General features: G+C 39.7%; 1 protein-coding gene across 17 annotated transcripts in view; it reads left to right on the top strand.

Moving 5' to 3' along the window:
* Positions 1-15,070, top strand: part of CTNNA3 (catenin alpha 3) — a 939,042-nt gene that overhangs the window by 233,007 nt on the left and 690,965 nt on the right. The window contains exon 8 of one of the 17 annotated variants that reach the window (XM_065553443.1): positions 6,759-7,587. The exons of the other annotated variants lie outside the window; for them this stretch is intronic. Within the exon in view, the coding sequence (XP_065409515.1) occupies positions 6,759-6,827 (69 nt within the window). The 3' untranslated portion in view covers positions 6,828-7,587. Of the gene's footprint in view, positions 1-6,758; positions 7,588-15,070 lie in introns of those variants that run through there. 17 annotated transcript variants of the gene reach the window in all.

Raw genomic sequence — 15,070 nt, 5'->3', positions numbered from 1 at the left:
ATAAAAGCAAACTAAGACCTAAACAACCGTAGAAAATCAACAACTTTTCCCCACACAAAAGAGTGAAATGCACAAAACCAAAATATCCCCACATCTGCTCCTGAAAAACCCTTATCCCCAAATAAATATCCATAGCCTGTCTTCACCCTCCTCTCCCACTGCCACCACCTACTTTCCCCAAATACATGCTCAAATAGGTGAGCATTGTAACATCCCTGAAGGTCAACAAAACTGGATGGTTTTCGATCATGGGTAAGTATGAATTCCACAGCCTAGGGGACCTCATCAAGAATGCCCTACCAGCAGTTGCTCTCTCTTATGTGATGATATACACATCACTTAGCAAACTACTAGAAGCCACTACTCAAAGCCATTTAGGGCACTATTCAGTGTAGCAGGTCAGAAACAATATTTGAAAACTAACAAGTAGCCAATGCAGATTCTGGAGCACTGGTCTCAGACTCGTACAGAATCACCATTTTACAAGTAGATGCTGCCTTCTGTACCATGTTGAGTGTCTGAATTGTCCTTAAGGTAAAACTGTTAGTTTCAGGGGTAACTGCATCTGTGTTCTCCTTCCAGGGTCCTTTGACACTTAAGATTTCAGACTCCCAGCCAAGTTCCCTGTGTGTCTCTCCCTCCTGACCAGGGTTTTTAATGTTAGAGTCCCCTGTTATTAGGGTTGCCACCTTTCTAATAGCACAGAACTGAACATCCTAGCCCCTCCCCTTCCTGAGGCCCTGCCCCCGCTCACTACATCCCACCCTCCCTTGGTGGCTCACTCTCCCCTGCTCTCACTCACTTTCACTGGGCTGGGGCAGGAGGTTGGGGTGCGGGAGGGGGTGCGGGCTCTAACTGGGGGTGCGGGCTCTGGGGTAGGGCCAGAAATGAGGGGCTCAGGGTACAGGAGGGGGCTCTTGGCTCGAGCAGGGAGTTGGGGTGTGGGAAGGGGTGAGGGCTCCGGTTGGGGGTGCAGGCTGGGGGGTGGCGGCAGATCCTCTGAGGTCAGTTTACTATGCCAATTTATACCGGAGGATCTACTCCCTCATCTTTATCAATGGGGTGGGTCTGGGAATGAAGGGTTTGGGGTCTAGGAGGGGGATCCAGGCTGGGGGTTGGGGCTGAGGGATTGGGAATGTGGGAAGGGGCTGCGGGTTGAGGCAGGGGGTTGGGTGTGGGAGGAGTACGGGCTCTGGGTTGGGGGTGAGGGCTCTGGGGTGGGGCCAAGGGATTGAGAATTTGGGAAGAGGCTGCGGGTTGAGGCAGGGGGTTGGGTGTGGGAGGAGTACGGGCTCTGGGTTGGGGGTGAGGGCTCTGGGGTGGGGTCGAGGGATTGGGAATGTGGGAAGGGGCTGCGGGTTGAGGCAGGGGGTTGGGTGTGGGAGGAGTACGGGCTCTGGGTTGGGGGTGAGGGCTCTGGGGTGGGGCCGATGAAGGGTTTGGGGTGCAGGAGGGGGCTCCAGCTGGGGTGTGTGGCCGAGGGATTTGGAGTGTGGGAGGGGGCTGCGGGTTGAGGCAGGGGGTTGGTGTGAAGGCGGAGGTGCGGGCTCTGGGCTGGGGCAGGGGATTGAGATGCAGGGGGGTGAGGGCTCCAGCTTTGGGTGCAGACTCTGGGGTGGGGCCGAGGATGAGGGTTTTGAGGTGCGGGGGGGAGCTCGGGGAAGGGGGTTGGGGCGTGGGCTTACCTTGGGTGGTTCCCAGTCAGCAGCTAGTCCCTACCTGTCCTGACTCTGTACTGCGTCCCGGAAGCGGCCAGCAGGTCTGGCTCCTAGGCGGGCTGTGGTTCCTGGCTAATGGGAGTGAGGAGCCAGTGCTTGGGGCGTGGGCAGCGTGCAGAGCCCCATGGCCCCGCCACCTAGGAGCTGGACCTGCTGGCTGCTTCCGGGGCACAGCGCGGTGCCAGGACAGGTAGGGACTAGCCTCCCTTAGCCCTGCAGCACTGCCAACCTGACTTTTAATGGCCAGGTCAGCAGTGCTGACCGGAGCTAGTCTGCCTAGAGGACAGCCTCTGTGCATTGTTTTTTCTCCCAGGACAATAACAGTGTTTTTACAGTGACTACACAGCTCTTCCAAAGCAAAGTATATTATTCTTAGGAAAAAAACCTTACAGAGAAAACATAAAAACGGGTTTAAATTCACACTAAATGTTCCTCAAGGGTTGGGGGTTCCCCTAGGACCCAAGGTCCTGCTCATTTGTTGAACCAAAAGGAAGATCCTGAATCAGTTCATGTTCTTCTTCTTATACCAAAAGCTTCTTCTCCCCCCCACCCCCGCCCGCCTGGTACTTCACTGGAGCTGTTAGAGTCTCAAGAACTAAATCACCACCCACTGTGTTTAGTTCATAAATGAGCTGAGGTAACCTTTCCACTGGACTGGCATAGATCTTTGGCCTATAATGACACATACGGTATTGTCCCCAGAGATACCGCATGCAGTTGCAATATCTGTCATAATATTCTAATATCTGTCATATTGCAATAGTCTGATCTTGCAGTGATAAAGGTACAGAGAACAGTAGAAAGGTGTGCATCCAAGAAACATGGTTTTAGTCTCCTTACCACACCCAGGTAGAAGAAAACACCGTCGTAGTCCCTGCTGTCTAATAGCAGTTGGGAATTTCTCATGACTGCAGATGGGCAAATAACAGGGTTTTTTTTTGTTTTGCTGACTATTTTGAAAAATGTAAAAAAAAAAAATGTTCTTTGGAATGAACCAAAAACAGAATTTTTCAAAATTCTGGTGAATTGTGAAGTGTCTTTTTTAAAACAAAAATTTTGGGTCAAATAAGAGTCTTGTTTTTATTTTGATAATTTTTAAATGTTTTGTTTTCAATACAATTAAAGACAATGTTGAAAGTCATTTTTGAACCAAAAATTGAACTTTTTTCTTTCAAATATATTGAAACAAAGCATTTTGATTTTTTTTCAGATTTTTTTTAGGTTTTATTTTTCAACTAAATCAATTTTAAATTCAATACAGCTCAATAAATGTTTTGGTGTGCTAAATCTGCATTTTTCACTGAAAAAAGTTTTGGGTGAAATTTTTTTGCCCTGCTCGAATTATGACAGAAAAATACCTTTTGGGGGGTAGAAATAATCTGTAGCCTCTGGCTATATCTCCCAACTTCCCAACTATTTAGTCTTCTCTGAATTGATCCTCAGGCAGCTCACTTATATCCATTCCCCAATCATTGCCATACACTTAAAAATACGCAGCTGCCTCCTCTGGAGATGAAGAAAACTGAATGCAGTCACTATATTGAAAACTCTTCAATATAGATCTCACCATGCAACCCCTACCCACATTACAACGAAGAGGATGATGGGGTCGAAATATTAAGGAACCCTCATGAATGAGCCATTGAAACAGAAAAGCTGTTGCCCAAAACTGCCCTCTGGATTTCTCTGAGAGAAGTTTGAAACCACTGCAAGGCCATACTATTAATGTTTGTGTTGCAGGTGAGTGAACAGCCCTTTGTGGCAGATGGTATGTGAGGCAGCTAATAGGTCTAGTAACATTAGCATGGAAACTTGGAGGCAGATCCTCTGAAGTCAATGTACTATGCCAGTTTACACCATCGGAGGATTTACCCCCTCATCTTTATCAATGGTCAAGAAGAGATCTACAACCATGCTGCTCTTTGCTACCCTGAAGCTTTTGCATTGCAAGCTGATAGACCAATGGTTGGAAGTGATGTGGTGGAACTCCTACATTTTTCGGTACCATCTTCAAGGAGAAGAACAGTTAGCTTATTTAAAAAGAAAAGCAGATACACGAAAGTTGATCTTTGAGTACTAATTTGATCTCAACAGCTTTACAATAATACTTAACAGCCACCAAAACAGTTTCAGCAACCCATTCAAATACATTGAAGCTGTACTAACTTGTATTTGAAGTCTGTATTAATAGTTATTATAAATGGCCTCTCATAATGTCATTTTCTGACTATACCAGTTAATGCTGTAAGATGATGTCTTATGCTAACAATTATTTGTTCCATTTTACAAATGGTTGGTAAGGTGATCTCTGTGGATTCTGTCAGTCTGTATGTATGTCTAGATTTAACAAACCAGTGTCATGGAGCTAATTCTTTATCTTGCAAGTATTTACGTTTGGTTACCCATCAGGAATCCTTTTTATTTCAAACAGATTTGCTGTCATAAGTTGAGAAGACTGAATATGATTGTTCTTGACATATGCTGTCCAATAATTTTAGCTGATAAAGGCCAGTTGGAAACTCTGCTAATATCTCCCACATTCAACAATAAACAAACATCAGAATTCTATGTGAAATAGATTTTGTGGTCATATCTGATGAATTTTCCACTATCAAATAGCTATAAGTCATTGTGTGTGTGTTTATACATACTATAGTTTCAGGCTGGATAGTTTTGATGCTTGTGAAATTTTTTTTTTTAAATGATGAATTTGCTAGCTACTTGTCTGAGCTGTTTTTTAAGGCTGTGAGGTTGACTCTGAATGCTTTTTATTGGCAGCTTCTCTTTTAAAATGTAACTTCATATGGTTCATTAAAATATTTCTATTAACTTACAGAAATAACTTACAAATGAAACATGTGATTAAATTAGTTGTGTATTTTAAATATGTTCTGATTAGTGAAACGTGGATAGTAAATTTTCTATTCATTTAGCTAATGAATAATACACATTCCCAAGAATATGCCCTATGCCAAATTATATTATTACAAATAAATAGGTAAAATCTTCTGTTTTTAGAATCTTTTGTTTGATATTCATTTTGTGGTTACTTGGGATTTTCTTTGGAAGCTTCCCCTCACTCAAGCATATAACTATATATTTTCTCCAGTCCACAAAATTCTAAAGTTGGGCCTGAACTAAAAACTTGGAGTTCCTATGCCCCAGCTGCTGGGGAAACCGTTCCTGATGTGAATTTCAAAGCTCATGGTCACTTCTAAGAGCCTTGAAGGACGGAGTGTCTGGATCCATTTCTGGATCATATGCATTGCTGTCATATGTCTCTTTAAAAGAAAACAAACAAAAAAATAGCTTAATGAACAAAAACAGAGGAATGTCTGTAGCTGTAAACAACATTTGCTGGTATTTCTCTTTTCTTTCAGCCCTTGCTCCTGTGGTATAATTTCATGTAGTTGTTCTCTGCCTGAAGTGTCAGTCTTCTTCTTTTTAACTGCTGTTGACCATTTAGTTCAATCGTATAAAATATTATTTTAATGATGTAGAATTACCAGAGGCAGAAACTATTTTTATAGCTGATACTGATTTAACAAAACACATATCAAGAAGATGAGGCTATTCATTCTCAACAATTACTTCCTGTGGTTGTTTCTAAGCCTGTGGTGCCAACTGGCACATTTTCTTGCTATGTGTGTGTGAAACAGGGAGTGGGAGAAAACAATGTTTTAACTAAGACAGCTGGAGAGCTTAATGGACTACATTAATTTAAGTAAATCTTTCTAACTATGGATTTCCTGAAACAATCCTTGATATTGTAGATTATTCTAATCCTTTTAGCATTATTGTTTCATTACCAGTAATAAAAAATTAATGCAAATTTATACAAAGATGGAATGAAAGGAGAACCCAACTACCTAACTAGAGGCTGTACCCACTAATACATAATTATCTTTTCTGTTAATTAGCAACTATCTAATTTTTAAAACATGGATATTCTGTAGGAATAATTAGCAATTGAATAATGAGGGATATCTGGAAAGGAACATTTTTTCCATTTTTAGTTCAAAGAAAAGATAAAATTGTGGATTTATAGTACTCAGAGACTTGCATTTTTAACACTGCTGAATAGGAAATCTTCAGGTTAACATCCTATTATAGTAAACAAGAGATCTTATATACCTAACAGAACATAGTTAGTTTTCACTGACATACTTTATTTCTATAAATGTAATTGTTAATGTTAAGACTTACATGTTTTATGTATGATTAATTAATATATTTAATCATAAGTGGAGTGTAGAGTTACATCTAAAGTTAAGGTTGCCTCGCACTTTCCATTATAATTCCCTGTTTCCAGTTTCTTAGAACTTTGTTAAACTGTAAACATGTGAGATGAAACTTCCCTGACTCAGTCTTTGCTTCAGAAAGAGGTGTGTGTGTGTGTGGGGGGGGGAAGGGTGTGCATGCATGCATGTGTATACACATGATTGCACCATTTTTGCCCTTTTAAAATATATATAAGCCAACTTTTTAAAAAGTGCAAAAATGGTGCAGTCATTTCCAAGAATGAGGTTAATGAAAAAATAGATGTTTTTGCCAGCATTAAAACATTTTGATAACCTTTCATTTTAATAGCTTTATCATAGAATCAATCATAGGAGTTGAAGGGAGCTCAAGAGGTCATCTAGTCCAGTCTCCTGCACTCATGGCAGGACTAAATATTATCTAGACCATTCCTGACAGGTGTTTGTGTAACCTGCTCTTAAAAATCTCCAATGATGGAGATTCCACATCCTCCCTAGGCAATTTATTCCAGTGGTTAACCATCCTGACAGGAAGTTTTTCCTAATGTCCAACCTAAACCTCCCTTCCTGCAATTTCAGCTCATTGTTTCCCGTCCTATCCTCAGAGGCTAAGAAGAACAATTTTTCTCCCTCCTCCTTGTAACAACCTTTTATGTACTTGAAAACTCTTATCATGTCCCCTTTCAGTCTTCTCTTTTCCAGACTCAAACCCATTTTTTTCAATCTTCCCTGATAGGTCATGTTTTCTAGACCTTTAACCATTTTTGTTGCTCTTCTCTAGACTTTTTCCAGTTTGTCCTCATCTTTCCTGAAATGTGGCACCCAGAACTGGACAGAATACTCCAGTTGAGGCCAGTTGAGGAGCAGAGCGGAAGAATTACTTCTCGTGTGTTGCTTACAACACTCCTTCTAATACATCCCAGAATGACATTCACTTTTTTTGCAACATTGTTATACTGTTGACTCATATTTAGCTTGTGGTCCACTGTGACCCCCAGATCTCTTTCCACGGTACTCCTTCCTAGGCTGTCATTTCCCATTTTGTATGTGTGCAACTGATTGTTCTTTCCTAAATGGAGTATTATGCATTTATGCTTATTGAATTTCCTCCTATTTACTTCAGACCATTTCTCCAGTTTGTCCAGATCATTTTGAATTTTAATCCTATCCTATGCAGATGCAATCCTCCCAGCTCGATATTGTCTGCAACCTTTATCAGTGTACTCTCTATGCCGTTATCTAAATCATTGATGAAGATATTGATCTGAACTGGACCAAACCTAATCACTTTAGAAAATTGTCAAGTGCACATGCTTTTGTAGAACTTCCTGTGTGCTTGCTGAGTCTGGACCTGACCCAAAGTCCATTGACATTCTCATTGGCTTCAATGGACTTTGGATCAGGTCCAATTTTTTAAGGATTCCAGCTGCACTGCATGTGCTTCCAGGAGTTACTGAGCCTCCTGCATTGTATCATATGTCTATGATATGCACAGAGTTACTGAATGGTTTCTTTGATCCTAACTATCGGGATAAATGTAAAGCTTCAAGTGCCAGCCTTTTATACTACTTTATATAGTATACTACTATATAGTAGTATAAAAGTTTTGTGATTTTCTCTTTTTTTTTATTCTTGTGCTTTGTACCTAGTACACTTTTAGAGATTTGGGAGCATCACTGGGGTGTATGTATGTTTTTGAGGGGGGAGATTTGGGACCCTCTAAAGGCAGGGATACTCTTAGTACTTGTATAGGTCATTGCAAACGTTTATAAACCAGCCTCACTACCCATTCACTGCACTGAAACATCTCTCATTTCTAGATGTATTATTTTTTGCTAAATGACTTTCAGTTCTAGAAATGATATTTTAATGTGGTCTTTGTTACCCAGACAATACAGGAGGTACTCTTGGGTATTGCATCACCTGTACATCTCAGCATGAGAACATAAAAAAAAGAAAAGCAGAAGGCTGCTAAAAGGATTCTTGTGTTTAACACAAGAAGTATACTTGACTGAAAGTCCTTATCAAAGAAATATTCTTGCAGGATAAGTCTCATATTTTTGGAAAACCATATTTCCTATCTTTCGGTTGCCCTTCCTTTACTCTTTTGTGTTAAAATGTATGGTGCCTCATACATTAAATCTAGCTAGCACAAATAGGTTTTTATCTTGAAGAATAAAATGTATTGTGCTCTGGTCAACTATTTATTTTCTGGTGGACATTCTGGAATAAACATTACATAGCTAATATTGATTTTCACCTGATTTAATACCACCTCTTTGGCACAGTAATAGTAAAGCCGAAATTGGAACAGTAAACCTTTTATTATTTTTAAAAGTTGTTATGGGGCAAGGTTGGTGTGGAGAAAGGAAAGCACGAGTATTTGCCTGAATGCTTCAGGAAACTCTTGATAAATGTTTGAATTCGCATAAGAACAGTCTGACTCGGAATGGCCAATGGTTCATCTAGCCCAGTATTCTGTCTTCCGACAGTGGCCGGTGCCAGATGCTTCAGAGGGAATAAACAGAATAGAATTATCAAGTGATCCATCCTTAGTTGTCCAGTCCCAGCATCTGGCAGTCAGAGGTGTACGGATGCACAGAGCATGGCATTGTGTCCCTGACCATCTTGGCTAATCGCCAATGATGGACCTATCATCCACAAACTTATCTAATTCTTTTTAAAATTTAGTTATACTTTTTTCACAAACAGACAAAGAGTGTTGCATATGTTTGACTTTTTTAAATCCTGTGGGGAAATTAGAACCAGGATAGAAACTATGGCCAAAATCCTTGTCTGTGGAGCATACGGTACCTCTCAGGGATGGAGTGGTACCAAAAGTGGCTTATATCCTGTCTTGTACTCTTCTGACTCTGAGTCTCTTGGTCTAAATTAGATTATGCTGAACTTAAACTAACTCCCAATGGCCACAAAAGACTGTTATGGTGGTTATGGATCATCTGGTTTGAGAGAGTCCTCCTGCTGCCGCAGAGAAAGTGGTGGTGTAGGAAAGCAACATAGAAAACAACTTGAATGAAGGAGAGGAACTGGGCCTATATAAATATGTACGTCTTTTTCTTAAAAAAAAAAAAATCCAGCAACTCATTTAATTCTATTTAATATTAATTAACTCAATTAATAGAACAAATCCTCCCAGAAAATGCAAAAAAGTGTGCAGTACATTTCTTAATTTTGCACTGTATGAACTGTGAGGCATAAACTAATAGTGAGAGAATTCAAAGAAACACCACCTTCTAAATAATTTAAGAGTTAAAACCATTACAGTGAAGATGAGTGGAGATGTTGGCAAGTATACCCTTTGCATAAGGAATCCTGTTATGACATAGTACAATGCATTGTGTGACACCATCTCAGGGTGGCTGGCTGGTGAGATGAATAGAAGAGATGTACTCCTACAGGTTCCAGAGGGGGATGTGAACTAGTCAAGTACTAAAAGTTAAGAGTATGTGGTGGATTCTAGACCCCCCTGTCTCCCTCCTCCAGCACAAGATAATGACAATAAGTAGGGAGATTTCTTTTGGCATCCTCTTGCAATATTGAAAGTGGTATTTTGTCTATTCCTATCTATAATTTTATTTTACTATTGTGTTCTCAGCCTGCTGCTAACATTAGATGTTCACACAATAGATCTGAATCAAATTTACCCCCTTCTTGAGTGTTGCCTTTATGGTTATTTTAAATAATCACAGTTCCAAGTGAGTGGGAAAAACTTGGAAAGTGTAAGATACTCTGTACTTCTGGAGGCAATTAATTAAAAAACAAAACCCAGAATAGATTAAGTCTTTGCCTCAAAACATGATTACTAAGATTTTCCCAAACCACTAGCTACATGCCCTATCACAATTCTGTCTGTGTGCTGGAAGCATTTTGAGTTTGGTAATTATGTATATTTAAACTTCTTGTATTTCTGTTCTACCTTTTTAATGTAAAAACTATAAATTGGAGTATTGAAGAGAAAAGGAGAATGAAAACCTAGCAAAGTTCCATTACAAAATTTGAAATCTTAACCAGGCAATGACTAGATAACCTAATTAAACTTAAGAAATATGTGGTGAGTAGTTTGCAGCCATTGTTTGTAGAGGTACATTTATATTTTTGATTTAGTTGAATAAATTGTAGTATTCCTGACCTGTGATGTCATGCTCAAATATTGCCATGTCTGTAGGTCAAATAAAATGTAGGATTGTCAAATGCCATGTAATGATTGCTTACTACAGCATTAAATGTATGAATCAGTTCGCTGGTTAGTCCAATCTGTTATCTGTAGCCTGCATCAATATTACCTTGGTCTTTGAACTTGTTAGTAGTCAGAAGGGATGGTATGTATTTGTCCTATGTATATATAAATAAACAGAGGGCCAAATTCTGCACTAATTTACATCCCTTACACTCCCATTGACCAGAATGGAATTTATGTGGTATAGCTCAGCATAGATTTCAACCCTTTGCTAGTAGGTAATGCATCACTTGAAAAGCATGTATAAATGTAAGGTATTTTGCAGCAGTATGCAGATTGTCACTTGGTTCTTATAACAGCTGTTGAAACCATTGTTCTCTATTCTGAAAAAAACAAATCTTGGGGCTTTATTAAAAATAGCACAGTTAGAATATCTAATCCATATTTTTGGCCTCTAGAGTATTGATACAATAGACTGTATTGAACTGTTTGTTGAAAATTCTTATGAATTTTTCATTGAACAAAATTATAGTGCAAATTTAGAAAGCCACTTTCCTAAACAACATAGCTTGATGATTTTAAATGTATTTTTCAAAGTATATGGGTAGTTAACATTGTACAATAATAGCATACAAAACTGCAAAATTACGTTTTATAAGAGCCACCTGTAAGTAACTAAAAAACACCTAGCACCAGAATCTTTTTTTTTTCTCCATCTGAGATCTTGCATGCCATTTTGCAGCCAAAGTGAAGTTTTGTGGCAAAGTCATGAACTATTTCATAGTTTGTTTTTAGTGGAAAAAATGCAAATATCCTAACTACTAACTTTCTTGGGCTGTGCAGTGAGTGGCCCAATTTGTGTATTGGGCGACACTAAGGCAGCTGCCACAGAAAAGTAATCATTTACCAATTTACCATGTAGTGGTATGTGATTCTGGAGGATTTAGACTTTAAGGTCAGAAGGGACCAATATGGTCATCTAGTCTGACCTCCTGCACAACGCAGGCCGCAGAATCTCACCCACCCAATCCCGCAACAAACCCCTAATCTATGTCTGAGCCATTGAAGTCCTCAAATAATAGTTTAAAGACTTCAAGGGGCAGAGAATCCTCCAGCAAGTGACCCGTGCCCCACGCTGCAGAAGAAGGCGAAAAAACCCCAGGGCCTCTGCCAATCTGCCCTGGAGGAAAATTCCTTCCTGACCCCAAATATGGCAATCAGTTAAACCCTGAGCATGTGGCAAGACTCACCAGTCAGACACTCAGGAAAGAATTCTTTGTAGTAACTCAGATCCCACCCCACCTAACATCCCATCACAGGCCATTGGGCATATTTACCACTAATAGTCAAAGATCAATTCATTGACAAAATTAGGCTATCCCATCACCTCCATAAACTTATCAAGCTTAGTCTAGAAGCCAGACATGTCTTTTGCCTCCACTGCTCCCCTTGGAAGGCTGCTCCAGAACTTCACTCCTCTGATGGTTAGAAACCTTCATCTAATTTCAAGTCTAAACTTCCTGATGGCCAGTTTATATCCATTTGTTCTTGTGTCCACATTGGTACCGAGCTTAAATAATTCCTTTCCCTCCCTGGTATTTATCCCTCTGATATATTTATAGAGTGCAGTCATATCTTCCCTCAGCCTTCTTTTGGTTAGGCTAAACAAGCCAAGCTCTTTGAGTCTCCTTTCATAAGACAGGTTTTCCATTCCTCGGATCATCCTAGTATCCCTTCTCTGTACCTGTTCCAGTTTCAATTCATCCTTCTTAAACATGGGATACCAGAACTGCACACAGTATTCCAGATGAGGTCTCACCAGTATCTTGTATAATGGTACTAACCCCTCCTTATCCCTACTGGAAATACCTCACCTAATGCATCCCAAGATTGCATTAGTTTTTTTCACAGCCATATCACATTGGCAGCTCATAGTCAACCAATACTCCAAGGTCCTTCTCCTCCTCTGTTACTTCTAACTCATGAGTCCCCAGTTCATAACAAAAAATCTTGTTATTAATCCCTAAATGCATGACCTTGCACTTTTCACTATTAAATTTCATCCTATTACTATTACTCCAATTTACAAGGTCATCCAGATCTTCCTGTATTATATCCCGGTCCTTGTCTGTATTGGCAATACCTCCCAGCTTTGTGTCATCGGCAAACTTTATTAGCACACTCCCACTTTTTGTGCCAAGGTCAGTAATAAAAATATTAAATAAGATTGGTCCCAAAACCGATCCCTGAAGAACTCCACTAGTAACCTCCCTCCAGCCTGACAGTTCACCTTTCAATATGACCCATTGTAGTCTCCCCTTTAATCAGTTCCTTATCCACCTTTCAATTTTTATATTGATCTCCATCTTTTCCAATTTAATTAATAATTCCCCATGTGGAACTGTATCAAATGCCTTACTGAAATCATGGTAAACTAGATCCACTGCGTTTCCTTTATCTAACAAATCTGTTACCTTCTCAAGGAAGGCGATCAGGTTGGTTTGGCACGATCTACCTTTTGTAGAACCATGTTGCATTTTGTCCCAATTTCCATTGACCTCAATGTCCTTAACTACTTTCTCCTTCATATTTTTTTCCAAGACCTTGAATATTACAGATATCAAACTAACAGGGCTGTAGTTACCTGGATCACATTTTTTTCCTTTCTTAAAAATAGGAACTATGTTAACAATTCTCCAGTCATATGGTACAACCCCTGAGTTTACAGATTCATTAAAAATTCTTGCTATTGGGCTTGCAATTTCATGTGCCAGTTCCTTTAATATTCTTGGATGAAGATTATCTGGGCCCCCTGATTTAGCCCTGTCAAGGCTGTATCCCCACTTTGAACTTTAGGGTACAAATGTAGGGGCCTGCATGAAAACTTCTAAGCTTAACTACCAGCTTAGCTCTGGTCCGCTGCCACCATCCCAAGGCTAATTCCCTTCCCTGGGTAGCCTTGAGAGACCCTTCACCAATTCCCTGGTGAATACAGATCCAAACCCCTTTGGATCTTAAAACAAGGAGAAATTAACCATTCCCCCTCCTTCCTTTCACCAACTCCTGGTGAATACAGATCCAACCCCCTTGGATCTAAAACAAGGAGAAATTAACCATTCCCCCTCCTTCCTTTCACCAACTCCTGGTGAATACAGATCCAACCCCCTTGGATCTTAAAACAAGGAAAAAATCAATCAGGTTCTTAAAAAGAAGGCTTTTAATTAAAGAAAAAGGTAAAAATCATGTCTGTAAAATCAGTATGGAAAATAACTTTACAGGGTAATCAAACTTAAAGAGCTCAGAGGACTCCCCTCTAGTCTTAGATTCAAAGTATAGCAAACAAAGATAAACACTCTAGTAAAAGGTACATTTACAAGTTGAGAAAACAAAGGCAAACTAACACGCCTTGCCTGGCTATTTACTTACAAGTTTGAAATAGGAGAGACTTGTTTAGAAAGATGTGGAGAACCTGGATTGATGTCTGGTCCCTCTCAGTCCCAAGAGCGAACGCACTCCCAAACAAAGAGCACAAACAAAAGCCTCCCCCCCCACCCCAGATTTGAAAGTATCTTGTCCCCTTATTGGTCCTTTAGGTCAGATGCCAGCCAGGTTACCTGAGCTTCTTAACCCTTTACAGGGGAAAAGGATTTTTGGCGTCTCTGGCCAGGAGGGATTTTATAGTACTGTACACAGGACAGCTGTTACACCCTTGCCTTTATAGTTACGACAAGCCCCATTAAGCTGTTCAAGTTTGGCTTTTACCTCGGATGTGGTAATATCTACCTCCATATTCTCATTCCCATTTGTCATCCTGCCATTATCCCTAAGCTCCTCATTAGCCTCATTAAAGACTGAGGCAAAGTATTTGTTTAGATATTGAACCATGCCTATATTATCCTTAACCTCCAATCTATCCTCAGTGTTTAGCGGTCCCACTTCTTCTTTCTTTGTAGCATCTCAGACCCTATTGCACAATAACTGTTAAATGCTGGTTGTCTCACTATAATAACCCATTGTTTACAGTGGAAATAGACGTGACTGGAGGAGAACTAAATTGCTAGAAGAGAACATGATACATGATCTAAATCACTGCTTAAGGCTAATTACACATATATATGTAACCTGTTCCTGGTGCCATCACCCAGAATCTCCCAAAAATAATCTTCTGTGGTCTAGATTCCAAACCTATTTTGTTCCAAATTAGAACCTGTATTGTGATTCCAGTGGGAATAATTATTTCCAATCCCCGTCCCATGAAATACAGTATGTAAAAACAAAAACAAAAAACAGAATTGTGACCAAGAATCATCATTATGTTTAAATTTATATATTGTATAGTACACTGTAAACCAAAACATTAAAGATTTATGGAATAAAATAAAATTAGTAGTACTCTGTCATTGCTTAACTCTGTGAAACAAATAGGCAGAGAGAGCAATCTATGTCTGGCTCTTTAGCTCATAATTCACTGTTTGTATTTGCCTCCTATAAGGCAGTCTGACTCCCACAGAGCTTCAGTCGTTGATCACAAAATCAGCTGGCATAGTGTGATAAATGATTCTTGATAACCCATCTGTCTAAAATCGAGTCATGTTACTTATACAGACTATTACAGATATAATACTCACTGCCCCTTATCGTTAACTGCACATTTTACATCATTTGCAACAGATAATATCTTTTGTCTGTGCATTAGTTAAATTGGAGGAAACATTTGTAGTTCTCCAACAGCATATCATCAGATTATTGGCAAGCTAATCCACTCTGAATAAGTAATCATGTGAGTAAAGCAATATTTAATATTCAAGTTTACCCTTGGTTTTATTCCTTTGGATTAGAAAGGGATAGCTTTGAATTTGTGTGACGGTTTTATAGTTTTCTTATTCATGTATGCA

The sequence above is a fragment of the Chrysemys picta genome, chromosome 7, assembly GCF_011386835.1.
Source record: "Chrysemys picta bellii isolate R12L10 chromosome 7, ASM1138683v2, whole genome shotgun sequence".
In the NCBI taxonomy this organism is placed as follows: Eukaryota; Metazoa; Chordata; order Testudines; family Emydidae; genus Chrysemys; species Chrysemys picta.
Note: the sequence above shows the minus strand (reverse complement) of the source record. Positions and strands in the feature narration are given on the sequence as shown.